Source organism: Aythya marila (genome assembly GCF_965140915.1).
Source record: "Aythya marila genome assembly, chromosome: 2".
NCBI classification, from domain to species: Eukaryota; Metazoa; Chordata; class Aves; order Anseriformes; family Anatidae; genus Aythya; species Aythya marila.
Genome location: NC_139043.1, coordinates 43,550,924 through 43,570,490, shown reverse-complemented (window position 1 = coordinate 43,570,490; position 19,567 = coordinate 43,550,924). Strand labels below are relative to the sequence as shown.

Sequence of the window (19,567 nt, the reverse complement as noted above, 5' to 3'; positions counted from 1 at the left end):
TGTCCCATCTACAGGATCAATAGTATGTAATGTGTCCCGAATGCCCACGTTAGGGATATTAGTCAATTCATTAGGGCTGTTCTTTTTAGCAGGAACGAAGGGGGTAGGTCATCTTTGTGTCATATTCACTCTAGTGTGTGGAGAACCACAAATGATGCTGCGATCCCAGCAGCTGGCTTACTGTGGAGTTGCTTTTGTTTGTCAAAATGGGGTGAGGGAAGCCTGGAGCAGGGTGAGGCTGCTTGTTTGCTCCTCAGCGAGAGGAGACCATTGCCCCTTCCTAACAGAGCAGGGTTGGAGCAAAACGTCAGCGCCTTACAAACGGTGTTCGTCTTAGTTTAAAGATGACTCAGGACTCTGATATTTGTGTACAGTTGTTTCTAAATGTATTCTCTTTATATTATATGAAGCATTTGCTTTCATTGTTTCAATCTCCCAAGGTTTTGCTTGGAACCCTACAAAAAATGTTCCAAGAACAACCAGTTTAAAAATTAGATGATCTTCCAGCTCAGTATCTTCCACGTATGCTTTATTTGCTTAGTCCATCGCTTGTCTCTGTCAGTACAGAACAACGAACTGCAAAAGTTTTTAGGCACTTTCTACTCCTGAACTTCCTGTGCTCTCCATCCATCAGTGCTTCCCTTTCTCCTCAACGTACTGTGATTCTGAATGGCTACTCTTATTTTTTATTTTTTTAGATCTTCTGTTTATTATTTTATTCCTATTATTATTTTTTAAAAAATAAATGCTTATTAAAGTATAAATTTTATTCTTTATTCTTTATTTATCTTTGTGGCTACTGCTTTTTAACTGGCTGAATGTTTCCTGCTCCTAAATACGTGATCAGCAATGATTTTTTTTTTCTTTGTTAGAACTTGTTAGCAGAGTGGCCACGTGGAATTTAGCCTTCTGTTTCTCTTTCCTCCTAGTTGTTTTCTTGTAGGTGGTCATTTGTGCTTCCTACCTGGTGTTGAATGGGATCTGAATGTTCATTTCCCTTCGTCAGTTTTCCAAATTACAATGATGACATCTGCATGTGAAGTATGGTCACAGAAGTGAAAATACCGTGCCTTTAATTGTGCTCATCCTTCTGCAAAGGCAGCGTTGCCTTTTCAAAAGCTTGGTTGTGGAAAATTAGCATATATATCAAGGTTATAAATGCAATAAAGAAAACATCAAAAAAGAAACTGTCTCATACATCTTCTGTGCAATCTCTTCAGTGAACACCTCCCTTCCTTATTTTTATGTCTTGTGTGTGAACCTCGCCATTAATCTGAAAGAAACACGCGTTCCTTTCAGAAACATGCCCTTAAAAAAAAAAAAAAAGCAACTAATCAAAATAGCAGTACCTTATTAAATTGAGTTATTACCAAAAATGACTTTAACCTAATTTGTTTGTTTGTGATCTTGATTTAAGATTGATTTGTGCTCATCTAAGTAAATGCATGAAAAGCCCTGTAACAGAAATATTACATGGTTGCAATTTCTTTGAACAGGTACTTTGTGCTGGACTTTGAGACGGGGATTCTGCAGTATTTTGTGAATGAACAAAGTAAAAACCAGAAGCCTCGAGGAACTTTGTCTTTAGCTGGAGCTATAATATCACCCAGTGACGAAGTGCCGCACATGCTGGTGGTCTACTCTGCTAACGGAGAGATATTTAAGTTGAGAGGTACAGTGCTGCTTAAAGTACCAGCTGAGTTGTTCTCCCTTTTCTTGCTTGTGTCTCTTCTCTCATTTCTCTCTTACTTCCCTATACTGTCATAAAGTAGGGGCTTTATGGCTGTCGTGGTTTAACCTGACCGGCAGCTAAACACCACGCAGCCGTTCGCTCACCCTCCCCCCTCCCTCTCTGGGACGGGGGAGAGAAATGGAAAGTGAAGCCCGTGAGTTGAGATAAAGACAGTTTAATAAGACAGGAAAAAAAATAACAAAAATAATAATAACAATAATAATAATGATGATACAATGGTGATAATACGAAAGTAATAATAGTATGTACAAACAAGTGATGCACAATGCAATTGCTCACCACCTGCTGACCGATGCCCAGCCTAACCCCGAGCAGTCCGGCCCCCTCCCCCCGGCTAGCCACCCCTATATATTGTTTAGCATGACGTCAGATGGTATGGAATACCCCTTTGGCTACTTTGGGTCACCTGTCCTGGGTCTGTCCCCTCCCAGCTCTTACTGCACCCCCCAGCCTGCCTGTTGGCAGGACAGAGCAAAGGCTGAGATGTCCTTGGCTTAGTATAAGCACTGCTCTGCAACAATTAAAGCATCGGGGTGTTATCAGCACTCTTCTCATTCTAAGCCAAAACACAGCATTCCACCAGCTACTAGGAAGAAAATTAATTCTGTGCTAACTGAAACCAGGACATCTATCCACCCCTTATTCCATACCATTTATGTCATGCTCAGGTTACACTCTTTTCCATACATTCTAATTAGTCACCTATAGTAATCATGGTAGTGATAACATACAGTATAATATACTATTTAACATGGTGCAATTCAGTTCATGGGCTATTCTCACCCAGTATTAAATCTCCTTGAGGTACACACCGGACCTCTCCGTTCTTTTGCATCACCCACCAAGTATATCCAGGTCCCTGAGCGAAAACAATTCCACGAATAGGTTTGCCTTTTCCTGAGGCAGGAGTAGCCCAGACTGTTTTACCCAGCATATTTTTTACATGCACTACAGGAACTTTATCCCCATCTACAGTACGTAACAGGTTTGATTGGGCAGGTCCAGCTCGGTTGGTAGATCCCCTAGTATTGACTAACCAGGTGGCCTTTGCCAAATGCGTATCCCAGTTTTTGAACGTCCCAGCGCCCATTGCTTTCAAGGTAGTCTTTAACAGGCCATTGTATCGTTCAACTTTCCCGGAGGCTGGTGCATGATAGGGGATGTGATACACCCATTCAATACCATGTTCTTTGGCCCAAGTGTCTATAAGGTTGTTTCGGAAGTGAGTCCCATTGTCTGATTCTACAATGGCTATGTTGTTCCATACGACACTATAAAACAGAATGTAACAGTAATCTGGAATTAAGTACATGTGAATTTACAACATACAAGCTTTCAGGGCTGGAAGATACCTCAAGATACATTCAATAAGCTCTTAGCATGCTGATTGTACAGTGTGTCTGCTTTGCTCCTGAAGGAAGGAGGAGCTGTTTTCATTGCTGTCCACGTCATAGCATTTCAGTTCTACATTGTTCTCTTGTGCCACCATCCTCCTGATCAAGTGCAGTGATGAATCTGCTGTTGGGTTCGAGAAGGGAAGATACCAGTGGAAAGCTGTTAAGATACTCTGTTCTTGGAGTAATTTAACATACCTTTGATAGGTATTATACCTATCATACCTTTAATAGGTATTAAATTTTGCCTTCCTTTGTTCCCAAATACTGTAAAGACTATAGGGTGTGTAAAAGTTATGTTTGAAGAAAAAAAAAAATATTAAAAAAAAAAAATTCTCAAGCATTTTTCAGTATGGTTGATTGATTTAGATACATTCATATTAAACTAGTTCATAGACAAATTAAAAAAAAAAAAAAAAAGGTGGTGTGTAATACAGCGTTACAAAAGTTCAAAATTGCATTAGTTTATTCTGACCAGTTTCAGTTGGCTAAGCAGGACTCCCTGTGGTAGAGCTATAGAAATGTGAATGAAGAGATGTTATTGTTTTATATGCAAAACCAAAACACAAAAGCAAGCAAGGAGACTGTCTGTAAATATATTTTGGGATTTGCACAGTTAGAAATCATAAACGCTTTTTGTTTGTTGTCATGCTTTTCCACCCACTTGAGATTGTTAAACACTTACAATTTGCTGTTTTTAATTTAGTCAGATATATGAAGTTGATTAAATTCAATAAATATTTTTTATGATGAGTCAAAAACTATCAAGATATTTAATAGCAGAGGAAGTAGAAGAAAATACTGAAATTATCCACTTCTGTACTGATATTGTTAATTAGGACTACTGCATTAGTGCTTTTTTTTTTTTTTTTCTTTAAAAAAAGACACTTCTGAGTATATTTAGTAAAGTTATAAAGGAACCACTTGATACAGAGTGCAGAAAATATTATCACTGCTTTTTAAACCTGTTTCTCAAAGATGTTTTGGGGGATGTGGTTTTCATTCTTGTACCTTTCAGTGGCATGTGAGTGACATACAGGTTTAAAGAGAGATTTACTTGAACTGTGTTAGAAAAGAAGGACTGAAGTATCTGGGGAACTGGTAGCTTGTCTGGTAGCTGATTGACAGCTTGAGTTTTCACAGATCTAAATGCATTTAAAAAAAAAAAAAAGCATCAGTTCACTTGTGAACACCTGCATTCTCTTGGTTTTGTTCTAGCTGCTGATGCAAAGGAGAAACAATACTGGATCACTCAGCTTCGATCCTGTGCCAAACATCACAAGGAAGGTAATTCTAAGGTAAATAATTCAGAGGGAGAAGTAAGTACTGTGTTTGAGGTGGTGTAGGTGTAGAACAGCGTAATCTGGGTGATAGAGTGGCTGCCATACTCTGTGAGTTCGTGGTTCGAGATTCATGAATAAAAGCAGCAAGTTGTAATTCCTTGTTAGCTAGAACAGACTTCTTCAAGTCAATTGAGCTTTCTCAATAAATAAACATTGTCCAATTCATGGGAAATTTATGAAGTTCGTTAGGTGACTATGAAGTCGATAGGTGGTTATTGAAAGGTTGGGTCAGCTGTTCCATAATAAATACCTGTGTAGTGCCCTATTAGTACTTAAAGCGCTCGCTGATACTAGTTTTATTCAATTCTGTAAGATTTAATGGCTCTTACTATAGAAACTTCAGGTAGGTATTAGCAATAGTCAGTTTTACAATATCTTTACCAAATCTGAAAGAGGCCATCAAATGAAGATTAATATTATCTCTTTACAAGTGATGTCTGAATTCTTGTTGTCAAACAGACAAGTATATTTGACAAGTACTTTAAAAATAGCAGAATGATGAGTGGAGGGTGTTCCCTGCCTCCAAGTAGAAATGACATGAGTCTGTTCAAATTAGAATGCACTTTGAAGGTGGAAGGGATGACAATACACATTGAGGAACAGGTCGTTACTGTATTTATGTTGTGTGTATTTTTAGCGTTAATACTAAAAATCACTTAAAAAAAACCAAACACCTCCTCTTCTCATCTTCAGTCTTTTAAACACTTCTAATGACATCTTTACAATAAGGAAGAAAGATAAATTGTTTGCTATATAAATAAAGAAATAAATGCATATAACTGCAGGTAGAAAGGACTCCTGCTTGCTCTGCCCCCAAGATCTAGAGAATATTGATTATATGTTAACTGAACAACTGGATGGTGTTTTTAAGAGAACAACATTCACTGAAGTGTCTGAAGTAAAATAAAAGCTTTTTCTTCTTCTTCTTGAGTGATGATAACTTGTCAGGAAGCAATTCTGATTACATAAAAGCCTTTTCTGAGGAGAATAAATAACTTCAATGCTTTAGTAGACTTTCCATTCTTAAAATGGGTAGTTAAATATTACTTTTATATAACTGTAGCCCAGTACTATTCACAATGTATTTTGTTTATATTTACACTGTGCAATGCCATCAATGTTCCCTAATAACAATATCGTTCAATAATTTTCATAATCTATTTGCAAAACTTATGTATTCTTTTACTGAAGTTCCTCTGAACTCCTGCAGGTGCAAGCAGCCATGTAGTGAAATCTGAATCTGACTTTTATCCCCTTCTTGTGTAGTTATATGTTCTGGTTTTTATTTCACAAATTAGCTTTTATAGTACACTAATAACGGTGGCATTCTGTAAATAGAAATGCTGTAATGTTTATACTTCAAATAAACTTGTTTGTGATTTCTTTGTATGCTTATATCTGAGTCAAATAAAGCAAAATACTGTTCAGGGAGAGTTTTCAAGAAAAAAAGTTTACACCATTCCTGTTTTTTTAATTTCTTACAATGTTATTGTACGACTTTCAGTCTTTAAAACTTCTGTCGGGGACTGGAATGGTAGAGGACATTAAGCAGAGCAGTGAAAAAAAAAAGCTGTATGAAAATGTTGCTTGCATACTAATGTCTAAATATGGTCCAAAGGTGAGCTATACAACTGACAAGCATATATAAGACAGGCTAAGTCTCTCACTTTATTTTAATTAAATTTTACATCTTAATGATTAAAAAAAAAAAAGTAGTAAAAGGATAATGTGCTCTGGCAAATAATACCCATGCTGTAGGATAGTTTTAATGTTCTCAGTATTCCTATACAAATTTCATTTTGCTTAATTACAGAGCTCTCAACCTCTATAGAGTGCCAAATCATGCCGTACTGGAAGAAGTCATCTGTGTCTGGATAAGAATTGCTGTTTCTTGTTTGTGTGTGTTTTTAAGACTATGTTAAGTCAATTTGATTGTCTGAGTCTTAATTAAAAATGTTAGTCAAATTGGAATTCAGAGAGAGAGAATGAATTCAAGAAGTAGTAGCCCTATACATGATTTTTCCAGTAACTCTCAAGAATAATCTTATATCCATGCGTTTTCAAAAGCTCACTTGTTTTTCTGTTTCATATCCCTCCTTCTTCACTGTTTTATGATGGTGGCTGTAAAAAACACTTCTAAATACACAGAGAGAGCTTTTTATACCAGCTCTTAATTTCAATATACATGAATGTATTAGTTGCTGGATTGGCATGTAACCCTTGTATTTCTCAGTGTGTATCAGGAACATAGTAGGGAACAGAAATCTTTATCTTGTGACGTAGCTTGTGTCTTAAATTGTGATGAGGTGGAAACTTTCAGCTTCAGTTTGTGCTAGAATAAAGAGGCAGATGACTCCTTGTTCCAGCTTCTGGCTTGGAGCTGGCCAGTGAGCTGCTAAAACTGGATGGTACGATTTCACGTCTCACTTCAACCCATCTGCTGATTCCCTGCAGCTATACAAGGCAGTCCAATTCCCTTCCGTCTGCTGCCACCTCTGGTGCAGGCTATGTTGTGTTTCTGGCCTGTAGCAGCTTGGGCATCAAACAGCAAGAGCCCCATCCTGCTAAAAAGTACTTGGTTCCCCAACTGGCTCACTGAGGAATCTGCTGAGTGTTGATCTAAGGGAAGCTGGAGATGTGACTCTGCTTCCAGCAGCACCACAGAGTAAAGCCCTCCTGGATGGAGAATGGCAAGAATGGATCTGGCCAGAAACTATCTTTACTCTGGTTTAGTTTCAGGCTTTATGTTTAAAACTGAGCCAACATGGTTACTGCTCCTCTCTATGAGGGACTGTCAAGGGTCTGCTGACAGTTATAACTTTGGAGAGGCAGTTTGGTGAGCTAAAGGAGTAGAGAAATTTCTATATCATAGGATCATTTAGGTTGGAAAAGACCTTTAAGATCATCTAGTCCAACCTTTAAGCTAACACTGCCAAGTCCACCATTAGACCATGTCACTAAGCTCTGTATCTACATGTTTTTTGGAGACCTCAAGGGATGGTGACTCAACTGCTTCCCTGGGCAGCCTGTTCCAATACTTCACAACCCTTGCAGTGAAGAAGATTTTCCTAATATCCAACCTAAACCTCCCCTGGCACAACTTACAGCTGTTTCCTCTTGTCACTTGGTGCTTGAGAGAAGATGCTGATCCCCACCTTGCTTTATCTCCTTTAAGGTAATTGTAGAGAGTGATAAGGTTTCATCTGAGCCTCCTTTTGTAAGGCTAAACAACACCAGCTCCCTCAGCTACTCCTCATAAGACTTGTTCTCTAGACCCTTCACCAGCTTTGCTGCCTTTCTTTGTGTCTGTGTTTCTGTCTCTCTTCTGATTTAACGCCCTGAACTCATTGTCAATAGGCTCAAATGGGCCTCAGAGCCAGTGTGGAGAGATGGTGGAGAATGAAGGCCGCAACTGCAGTAGCATATTCTCAGTAATTGTGAAACAGCACCCGTAGTAATACCTGGAAGTCAGCACTTTTCTCAAATCATTGAGGCAGATGAGTACTTTTTTCTCCACAGCTGAAAAAAATGGCCCTCATGGATCTTTGGAGACCCCTCTTCAGTTTCTTGAGTTTCTTCTTGCCTTTAGTAATGCACGGACATGGAGTTGTCTTTCACTTTCCAAATAGATTATTCACTGAGTTTTTTTTTTTTAACGTGCACAAGATAACTTTCCAGAAAGCCAGACTAGTGAAAGTTTCAAGCTTTGATTCTTAACATTGAACATTTTGCCTTTTTTGAGAAAGTTTACTCTTCCTTCAGTGTGCTTTTCCACTTCCTCCCCTATTTCTTGACCTGTAGAAGCCAAATAAAGTATGGTACTTCTGATTAAAACATGCTTTGGAAATCCTCACAGTGGTGAGGCTGAGAAGGGCGTATTGCTTGGCTGGGGATGTGTGTTTGACACTTTTTTTTTTTTTTCCTCTCTTTGGAAGCTGCATGAAGATAGTTGCTCACATCTCTGGTTTCAAAATCTTTCTACAAAAAAGGGGAGAAAAGCGAAGTGAGTTTAGGGTTGAACATGAATACGCTCAAATGATTCTTGACAAGACTTTTATGAGCATTTGTAGTCTCTTGCTTAAAAGGAGACAAATGTATCGCCTTACCTAAAGAAGATAAAGCACACTAATAATCTGTCAGAGAAGCTAGTGCTGTAGATGGAGCTTTACACAAATGGGCAAAGCATATCATAAGCTGGTCCCTTTGCAACGCTCCAGTTTGCATGTTATGTAGATTCAGTTGTTTGAGCTTTAATATTTCTGAATGATCTAAATGTAAATGAAACAGATCTGTGCATATTTATCTTCCTCAGTATTTGCTTGCTTAGGATGCATTGGAAAAGATGTAGATAGGAATTAAACTACCGAATGGTGGTGTCTCAGCTGTAATTACTTTCTGACAGAGAGTGACTTCTCGTTGCTCTAAAGCTGTATGCAGGGATCGGTGCTGTGCTATATAGATATGCAGAGGAGTAAAGGAATGTCATTTCAGTATTTATTATTCCTGTATAAACTATCTGTGGCACAGTGCCTGTGAAGGAGATGACGATTATCATCCATAAACAGATATGACAAATCACTTCAGAAATTAGTTTATTGGTCTCTGGAACATTGCATTTACTTCTGAAAATAAACAAAACTGTTTGCTTCTGGTAAATGGCGAAAAACACTTCAGCTTCTCTGTGAACAGAAAGAACAGTCTCCAGGGAAAATGAGTCACGAAACATTAGTAGAGTTTGGGCTTACTGTACTACAGTTGCGTTATTTTAATTGTTGGGATTTTGGGTATCCAAATGAAAGCACTCCATATGTCATTTGTTTTTAAATCTTGGAGATGGACAATGAATTAAAAAAAAAAAAGATCTTAAACCAAGTCTGTTAGCCAGGCATATTTTAGATAGTTTTAGTTCATAAAGCAAGGACGAATTCAAGTTACAAATTACTCTTTTATTGTCTCCTTTATTTTTCTTTTATTGGCTTCATTTTATTAGCAGGCAAGCTGTTGGAGCTATGGTAAAGTGTAGCCTTAGGAAAGAGTATTTCTAATCCCTCTTGGACGCTTCAGCTTCTGGGCTTCTTGACTCATTATTGGCACCATGAATTACTAATTGTTGAAGAGCGAATGTCTTCCTTTCATTAGTCTTTTCATTATTTTCTTTTTCTATGTGCAAACCAGAAAGCAGTAGGACCAAAGGAGACCAGATAGGACAATAGAGGTCCAGATCAATCATACCAGCAGTGCTAGGGGGAAGAGCAGGAAATTAGGAGTAAAGCTCTGTCAGTTACTGTCTTTGCTTTGATTTTCTGGGAGAGTGACTTTGGGAAAACGGCTGTTGTAGTATGGTGTGTAATTAGATTGCTTTTAACTATGGAAAACATCATGTTAGCTTTAACATTTTTAACAAAAAAAAAAAAAAAAGATTTTATTTTTATTTTTACACAGCTATGTGTCTGAATGCAGAAGAGATGCTTTCCATTCCCAGTTTTTAATTTGGAGTTCTGCAAAAGAAGAGTCAAGTATTTGGCCGGAGTAGAGGTGTTGACAACGTGTTGTAAAATTTGAAAGTACGTAAAGGGCTGAGTATGTCAGTCCAGGAGAGGTCTCTTCTGGAAGTGACGGGAGGAATCTGGCAGAAGGAATTAGCTGCCAACCCTACATCCTTGGGATGAACAGCCACAGCTCTGCTGCTGGTCCAGTTGTCTGTGCCAGGCCTGGTGCTTCCAGCACTGAGGAGTGGAGCCCCACTTCAAAAGGCTTTTTGAGTGGTTGTAGAAACTGTCTCCTGCAAGCATTTGTCCACATTTTGTATGCTACTAGTTTTTGCATCTCCATGTGCTTCCTCCTCACTAGCATCAATTCCTTGCAGTTTTGTGTCATTTCAGTCAGGGTTTGGGTTTTGCGCTGATCTCACTATCTTGGGGACTTGCCTAGGGCTAGCTTTATGGGTAGCCAGAGGTCCTAGTGTAGAGTTCATCTGAGTTTTGTATTTCATGGACATCCTCTAAAGAATAATGCCAAATCAGATGCAAGAGGATTTGTGTAGTGGGCTGGTGGAGTTTTATGGCACGCTGCTTGGAAAAGCAGCCTTACTAACTGGAAGTAAGGGGTAAAGGGACAGGAAATGAAGGGGTGAGGAAAACTTACAGACCTGTAGGAGCCATTCAAACCAACGTATTTGGCTCTGATATTTTGCACAAGCTGTGGCTGGTTCTAGATGGCTAACCTTTCTGACTCGGTGTGCTGCATAGGACTGATAACTACCTTGAGCTGGGGAGAGGTCTCTAGGACAGGCTCACTGGCAGAGGTGAGCTCTTTCCATAGATCCCATCACACTGTTGTAGGGCAAGGCATTCAGCTGGCAGTGCAACATGTTCAGCCCTTGCTGGGTCATGAAACGTAGAGATTTTATACGTAGAGATTTGGGGTTACCTGTTGTTGCTGTAGCAGGACAGCCTTCCTCAGTACCACTCGCTGCTGAAACTCTAGATGGGCTGGTCTTCCTGATTCTCTCTTCTGCTCCACTGCTTCCCAAACTCCATGCCCTAAATGAATGTCCACCACCAACAGCTGCTGCAAGCTGCCGCATGCCTTTACAAAATGTAATGAAAAGCTGCCATAACAGCACTCTGGTCCCACAGACTGTTCGGTCTCCTTCAGGTCACAGCTTAAGAGTGTAGTTGCTGTAGACCATTGACTTGGTATGCACTACAACAAGTCTTGCAGTAAAAACCTTAACCCAGATTGAGAGAGTTTTAAAGTGATGTGTGTATCTGCTTCTTGGAAATGTGTTCATTACTTATTTGTGATACAAAGATAATTAAAAAAATGCAGCTAGCTGGTGGCTTTTGTCCTAATAGTGCAGTATCAAATGTGTGACTCCCAAAGGTGTAAGTATGGTTTTGTGCCATTTGTCAGTGTGTCAACATAGTGTGTTAGGTGACACTGGCAGAGAAAATGGGAGGTGTGAGCTACAGTCGGGCAGGCTGGGAGCATTTTGAGTCTGTTGTGATCTGTAGGTGAGCTGCAAGCAGCTCTTTGCAGTTTGAAACAATGTCTTGAAGCAAATAACATTGAATTGCAAAATAACATAACTGTTACAGATATTAACTTCAAATACACATACAGGTCAATTCATGAATGTCTCTCAAAACGTGCAGGTTCCATGAGATAGCTCTGACAGCTATTTTTTTTCTAAAAGCCATTTTTCTCCTAGCATTCCTTCCTGATTCTGTGTTTAAAGAGAAACAGTGCATGGGTTTTTCTGTATTTGTTTTATATTACTTTTATTATTTGCAGATCTGTAACTTATTTTTTCCCCAAAAGAAAATCACAGTGGAATAAAACTCAACTTCTCCGAGCATGTTGTTTTCCTTAAAGTGAAACTAATGGATGGGCTTGCTGTTTCAAATTGCTGCTGTTTATCTATGTTTTATGATCAGTTCAGCTACGTGAAGGTAGCAGTCATGGTTTTTTAATATTGTGATTGCATGACACTAGAACCTCAGCGATCCTCAGAAGATTTCATTCTAAAAATAACTTTTATTAAACTGGAGGATAAGTGTGTCTTATGCTGAAAAATGAAATTATTCTATTCTTTCTCTGCACCCAAAATGTAATTTAGGAGTATTCTCATGCTAGTCAATTTAGAAAAGAAAAACCAGTAAATATATTCTGCTATCATACTAGGGGTAACCTTTTTCTGTGAAACTTATTTAAAAAGGAAATTGAGTCACATCCAGTTTCCCTCAACCTCTTCTCCCAAACCTTTTCCTCTGTTATTTTAAACTGTAGTTCAGTCTAAACAACGCTATTTCACATGGAAGATGAATTAAAAAAAACAGCAAACTTCTGTGCCCTTAACAAATTCTACCCCCATGCCATATAGGTATCTTTTGCCTTAGAGTCAAATCCAGTCTCAATGCAGTTGTAAATTATCAGACAGAACGGATTGTTTTATAAATGCCTGGTTCTGTGGATGCCTGTTATTGTAATCTTAATAGTTATGGTAGCAAAGAATGCAAAAAGAGAGTCAGATCATCACTCTTGGAAGTGTTTGTAAATGTAAATCCAGGCCACTGGAATAATGCCTTTTGCTACGAGGACTCAGTATGTCTGCAGTAGCAGCCCTTCACATACTGACACTTTGATATCTCCCCCCACCCCCCTCTTTTTTTTTCTTTTCTTTTTTTTTTTTTTAACACTTCCAATACCTCAAAAAGCCTAATGTCTAATTTGGGGGTGGGTGGCAGGGGGCAACATACAACATATTTCACTTCTCCATCTTGTTAGTGCTAGATACTCTGCCTAATTGTCTACAGGCAGCGTACTGGTGTAACATAATGCGTGACTTCAATTCCAGTGCTAGCTGGAGCTTGTCCACCTTGCATTTAAATTTTTAAAAAAATGAAATAACTACAAAATTGCAAAGCTCGAGAGTGACTTGTAAGGGATAGGCAGAGAGGTTGTACTCAAATAATGCTTTTGTGCTTTTGCCATTAGACTTAAGAATAGTCCCCCACGTTCACAGTAACTCTCAGAAATATTGAAAGCTGCCATCATTACTTGTGCAGAGTTTGTAGGAGGGATGAAATGGTTTTTCACCCGCAGCGCTGTGTATTTACCTCACTTTCTTAAAGTGCCTACTAAATGTCACTCTCTGAATTGGTTTGTGTTTTATGAGGTAGGAATTATTCTGTTTCAATTTTAAACTTGCAGGTGCAATTGGCAGTTTAAATAGAAGAGAAAAGCCTTTTTATATTGCTTTTATATGTGATATGTCACAGGGTTCTAATGCGTGTTGGAGCTTGGCTGCGGAAAACAAACTGAGGTAGTAACACCGATAAATGATTGAAGAGCTTTCTTCATTCCTATCTAATGTTCAGACTAAATTTATAGATTGTGTGAAAATAGTATTTAAGTTGCAGACACTGCTGGAGATTTATTTTTAGCCTTTTTTTGTATTTACTGTACATCCCAAGATTACTCCAAAACCTGTTTGCAGTTTAAGCCACGCTTTGGTTCAGCCTGTAATGTTAAATTGGTGTGTGGATTGGCCTTTCCAAAACTGCAGCTCTGTTCATGATGAAAAGACAGCAACATTTTTTTTTTTTTTTTCTTGCTTTTCACACTAAACCATTTGACAAATTATAGGTCAGTGAGTTCATTGAAGATATTCGTGGTAGTATTGTTTTAATCTGTCCTAAAAATCAGTCATATCTTTCCTAAAAAGTATGGTTGTAGGAATTTTAACAGCGTGTTAAGATTCAGGAGTTTGTGGAGATTTTTGAGGACGCCAGTTTCAGACAATTCAAGAAACAAAGGCAGTTGCCTCATGTCTCTGAGAAGATCCCAGCTGAGCAATGTAGATGCTTCAGAAGGAATCAATCAGTCCTGAGCACTTAGATCTCCAGGTTGAGGTTTGTGAGGAAAGCAGAACAATGCAAACCTGTAGCCTGATCTGCAGATTATTTTTGTGTGAACGTTGCTAATACCAACATTCTGTTGCTTCTTCTAGAGCGTTTCATCCTCACGAAGTAGAAGCTCATCTCTGCTGCCACCTGGGACAGCTAATTCTGCATCTCCTAGTGGCCAGAAATATATGAATCAAAGCGGGCCAACTGTTGTTACCATCACCCATCACAAATCACCTGCAGCTGCCAGAAGAGCCAAGAGCCAGCGTTCCGGTCAACTCCATGAAGTCAGAGAGGTAAGAGATACAAATCTGCTGTAACTTTTTATTTTGCTTTAGAATAAGCAATGCAGTGTGACAAGTCAATAGTTCTCTTTGTTTCCTAATCTGTTTGACTGCTTTGTTTTGATCCCTTTGCTGAGCAAAAGGCTCTCTTCAGTTCTGGTTCAGCTTGAGGTCTGGTGTGTGCAGGCTTTTTATGCTGATGTTCAGATGGCTGTGTGCAAATGCATTGAAAGATGAAGTAGGTTGGCCAAGGCTCCCAGGCTTCGCAATGGTGCTTCAATGCTGGAGAAACATCTCTTTGAAGCTGCATGCAGCAAAACCAAGTGCCGGGTCCTGCACCTGGGGCGCAATAACCCCAAGCAGAGCTACAGGCTGGGAGAGGAATGGTTGGAGAGCTGCCAGGCAGAGAAGGACCTGGGAGTGATGGTGGATAGTCGGCTGAATATGAGCCAGCAGTGTGCTCAGGTGGCCAAGAAGGCCAACGGCATCCTGGCTTGTATCAGGAACAGTGTGGCCAGCAGGGCTAGGGAGGTGATCGTCCCCCTGTACTCAGCTCTGGTGAGGCTGCACCTCGAGTACTGTGTTCAGTTTTGGGCCCCTCGCTACAAGAAGGACATCGAGGTGCTTGAGCGGGTCCAGAGAAGGGCGACGAAGCTGGTGAGGGGCCTGGAGAACAAGTCCTACGAGGAGCGGCTGAGGGAGCTGGGCTTGTTCAGCCTGGAGAAGAGGAGGCTCAGGGGTGACCTTATCGCTCTCTATGGGTACCTCAAGGGAGGCTGTAGCGAGGTGGGGGTTGGCCTGTTCTCCCACGTGCCTGGTGACAGGACGAGGGGGAATGGGCTTAAGTTGAGCCAGGGGAGTTTTAGGCTAGATGTTAGGAAGAACTTCTTTACTGAAAGGGTTGTGAGGCACTGGAACAGGCTGCCCAGGGAAGTGGTGGAGTCACCATCCCTGGAAGTCTTCAAAAGACGTTTAGACGTAGAGCTTAGGGATATGGTTTAGTGGAGGGCTGTTAGCGTTAGGTTGGAGGTTGGACTCGATGACCTTGAGGTCTCTTCCAACCTAGAAAATTCTGTGATTCTGTGATTCTGTGATTCTGTGAAAACCTTTCCAATCGGAAAGAAGACTGTAGAGGATTTAAATGTAGAAAGAAAAAAAAACGAACAACTTGAATGAGTCTGATGAATGAGTGTGAAAGAAGGCACAGCTCCTCCCACTCAGCTGTTTGTTTCTATATGGCTGTGGTCTTGACTTCGTTGTCAATTTTCTATTGTTGGCCCTGTAACGGAAGAATGCTTTGTTTGTGTTAAACACATGAAAAGCAAAGAAGAAAGTATATTTCTTTCAATGTATGGTTTACCAGAGTTTAAAAAGTGCAACTCTTATCTTGATTTAGGTCTGTCTTCTGGAAAACAAAAATAGTACATGAGTTTTAAGCTTAAATGGTAGGACACACTTTCACAGAGTTCACTTTCATCTTTCTTTCATCTCTTGTAATTTTTGTTTTGTCTGAACTTCTTGCTATTCTCTAATAGTGTCTTTTTAATCCCCCTCCCACCCTTTTCACCAAAGAAACTGTTGGCAGCCTAACTGCTTTAAAGCATTCTTTTAACACATTGGTTTAAAATGTCTGCCTCAATCCTTTAATTTACAGCCTGAAGAATGTCCTTTTAAGTCCTTGGATGTTTTATAAATCGAGAACTTTTAATAAGAATTTGAATAAATTATCTTAGTATGTCCTCACATTGAGGATTCAGATTACACATCCTGATGAAGAATGGCTGTTTTTTATTCTAGTAACATTAAAAGTGAGAACTTCCCTTGTATTCTGTATCGTATTAACAATGCTCATTCCCTGCTCTGGAGAGCGCGCTGATTGTCACCCGCGTTAACTATATTACAGAAAACACACGTCTGTTTGTTTTTCATGAGCATATCTTGCCTTTGCCTGCCAGGCATCTCCCCCAAGTTGTTTCTACCTTACTAAATGTATTTGCTCGCATAGGTTGAATCCAGCGAGTGCCTTACTTCTATTAATAAAATAAACAGTGGGAGTTGGAGCAGCTTGGTTGAATGAAGCTGGTTGAGGCTGAAAGGAATTGAAAACAGAATTAGTATGTGGTTCATAATAAGTTGAAAAGAGACAAAATCAACAAATGCGAAGAACTGCATTTGGGAAGGCAGAAACAAATACTGGTCTACAGTAAACCACAGAATAAGCAGATAGGTGTAATCTTTACAGAAGAGGCCTGGTGGTTGCTGACTCATTTGTTTGCAGACTATTGCAATGTGAAGTCATTGCTAAAAGGTAAATATGACAGGATTTTAATCTGTAATCATAGCAGATGATAATTTTCCTATATTTAATGTGAGTCACACCTCAGCTGGAGCACTGCCTCTGTGAGAACAGGTTAGAGGGCAACAATATACATTTCAGATAAAAAAAACATGTGGTGATGTTTGTAAGCTAAAATAAATTAGTATTTTTCAGAGAAAGAAAATGAAACTAAGTTAAACATAAGATTTTATTAGGAGGTATGTGAAGTTTACCTTCTGTGCACTGAATGTTGTATTCTTTATTTATTTTTTCCTGCTTTTTAAAGAAGAATGTGTTGAGTCAAAAATCAGTCTCTCTGCCTTCTTTCCCAGTCTGTAAGAAATGGCTGTGACTGATTCTCTTTCTGTCTTGTGAAAAGATAAGAATCTCTTTGTCTGATTCCTTAGTCTGGAAATATTTCATTTCAATGACACATTCTTTGTATTTCCTTCTCACCTGTTTTCAAGAGCAGATGTGACAGACTTGGGTTTATTTTGCCTGCTTTTTCAGGGCATGTTCTTGTTCCTTATGACTTGATGGTGACTGTTAGGCTTAGCCTCCTTTGTTAAATTCATGAATAAAGAGATGGAGCCAGAGGCGTTCACAAAACTGCACTTAAATCCCTATTAGTCCTTTTTTTATCAGAGGAGAAATAAGAACTAAAAGCCCCAAAACAAAACCCCCTTTTCAACACCCAAATCTTTGAATTTTATTTGGAATTTGGTATAATTTGCATGAAGGGACAGGACTGCAAAAGGTTTATATATCTTTGTCAGTGCTCTTCTTACAGAATGAAGCAATGAAGCTTTGACATCCAAATAAGCATTTTTTTTAATGTACTACAAGTAGGACTATGTCAACAAATCTTAGATCTTATACGTGCAGTAAATGAATCAATGGAAAGAGCAGATGTACTTCTGGTAAATGGGAAGAAGCTTTTTTGTTGGTGGTGGTTTTTTTTTGAGTAATGTTTTAAACAATGTTATGGTAATACTACAACTTCATATATGAGACCTGTGAAAAACAGGAATGCTGCAAAAGGGTAATTCTTCACGTGGGTCATGTGGTCTTCATTACCTTGTGTAACATCCCTGGGAAGTGCTGAAATTGAAATTGCTGCTCAGTTCTGGACCAACTTGTCTTGATTTGACTATGTTATTTGCAAACAGTGAAGTGCATCTTTGCGTTTCAAATTGGACAAATGTACTCCTATATTAGACGTATTGCAGTGATATTTACTAATACTTGATTTTCTTTTCCCATTTATGTTCATAGTAAGAATTAACAATAGGTTATTTGCTGCTGTTGTTGGTTACAATTGACTTGACTTTTTTTTTTTTAAGACAGTGTAGAAAACTGTAGTGTAAACAAGCATCATAGCAAAGCGTCTAATTAGAGCTGAACTGATGTGCAAAATTTCATAGGAGTTGTAAAAGTGGCCTTATAGGTCCCCAAAATGACACATGCAGCGTTTCTGTTCTGAAATTAGAATTTTTCAACATGAAAAATTTGAGCCTTTTTTCAGAATTGTGGTGAGTTTAAATTAAGCATGGGTATGGAGCTTTTGGCTGCTATAAAAGCTTTAATATTCAGAATACTTCTTCATAGCATTGAGTTGAAAAGGAGCTAAGGAACATTATTTTTTATTATGATTTTTTTTTTTAGATTTAAAATAATGTTCTCTTAAATGAGATTTTTGCTTCTATTAACTCAATGTTAATAGTTCACTCCGTACTGATTTATGAAATGCTTTATCAAAAATATAACTTGCCATATGTTAATTTGGAAGAACGGATGCACTAAGTGTTGCGCTTTATGCAGAATTATTCGAGATCCTACCTCTTTATTTGGGCCATAATTTATCAGTAAAAGAGCGCTTCCAACTGATTTTTAGTAAGTGATTTTATGGTAAACTAATTGTGTGTGGTCTTGAAATTACATTCTGTTTTTTAAATTATGCATATTATTTTCCTCATGGCAATTTGTGGTGGAGGATTTATACTTGCAGAATTCTTTACTGTAGGCAGTCCAAGTTAGCTCAGAAAGCCAAGTGGCTGCATCACACCTCGTACTACATTCTAGCTGCCATTGAAGTAGGTAATAGCAGCACACTTCATCTTGGAATGGTGTTTATTTTGGCTGAGAGGGATTAGAGTATAACCTCTGCCAGTGTTACCACTGTTGTTAAAGAACCAAGAATTGCAGCTTGTGAACATTTTGTAGCAACGTATGTTATTTACAGAAATTTAGAGAAGTTAATTAGGATTAACCAAGAAAAATCTAGAGAAATATTTTTTTCCATCATTTATAAAAGTTGGAAGAGACATTTCTGACCCCTCTGAAATGCGGTATAAGCTACAACTTGTGGTACTCTCCAGTGGACTAGCCATTGGCATACGTTCTGAACATCTGGTGCAGTGAGATCTAGATTTCACGGGGCCTGCACCAGTGTGACATCCATTTTATGTGCCAACAGGCAGTTCCAGAATTTGGAAAGGACAGCTTTTTGGCACAACGACAGTCCTGCTGCTTCTTGCAAGTCCTTTGCTGCATATTTAAAATTGTTATCTTTTGATTCCTGCAGGAATTATGCAACTAACTGATAAGTTTTTTGTTTCCTCTAGAAACGTGTGTTCCTTATAATGTATGAAAATACCACTGCAAGCTTGCTGAAATTTCCTTCTAGCTGTTCAACAGCGTTGGTGTGATTAGTTGTTATCCTTGTAGACAGAAGGTTAATTTAGACCATACAGGAACAGATGAAATTAATTGATATCTACTGTGGCAGTTTCTTTGGGGGCTATTTCATTTGTCTATAGAAGTAGTGTCATCTCCTAAAGCTGTTTGTTCTACCTTAAGTTAGTATTGCAAAGATCAATAAAAACATGTCTCCTTAAGGGATAAATGGGTTTCTTAAATCTGCGATCAGGCTAGTACCTTCCTAAGGAGCAAATGTGGATGTCCTTATAAAAATTACAGTACTATAAACCAATAATTATTAAATTGCATAGAGTAAAGGTGAATACTTTTTGTGTTAACATGAATAACACAAAAGTACATTTGTGG

The 19,567-nt window shown here is 38.8% G+C and overlaps 1 protein-coding gene across 2 annotated transcripts in view; it reads left to right on the top strand.

Moving 5' to 3' along the window:
* The window catches only part of OSBPL10 (oxysterol binding protein like 10), a 109,554-nt gene that overhangs the window by 29,255 nt on the left and 60,732 nt on the right, over positions 1-19,567 (top strand). For both annotated transcript variants that reach the window (XM_082754406.1, XM_082754405.1), the window contains exons 2-4: positions 1,497-1,672; positions 4,366-4,445; positions 14,005-14,196. In XM_082754406.1, the coding sequence (XP_082610532.1) occupies positions 1,497-1,672; positions 4,366-4,445; positions 14,005-14,196 (448 nt within the window). The remainder of the gene's footprint in view (positions 1-1,496; positions 1,673-4,365; positions 4,446-14,004; positions 14,197-19,567) is intronic.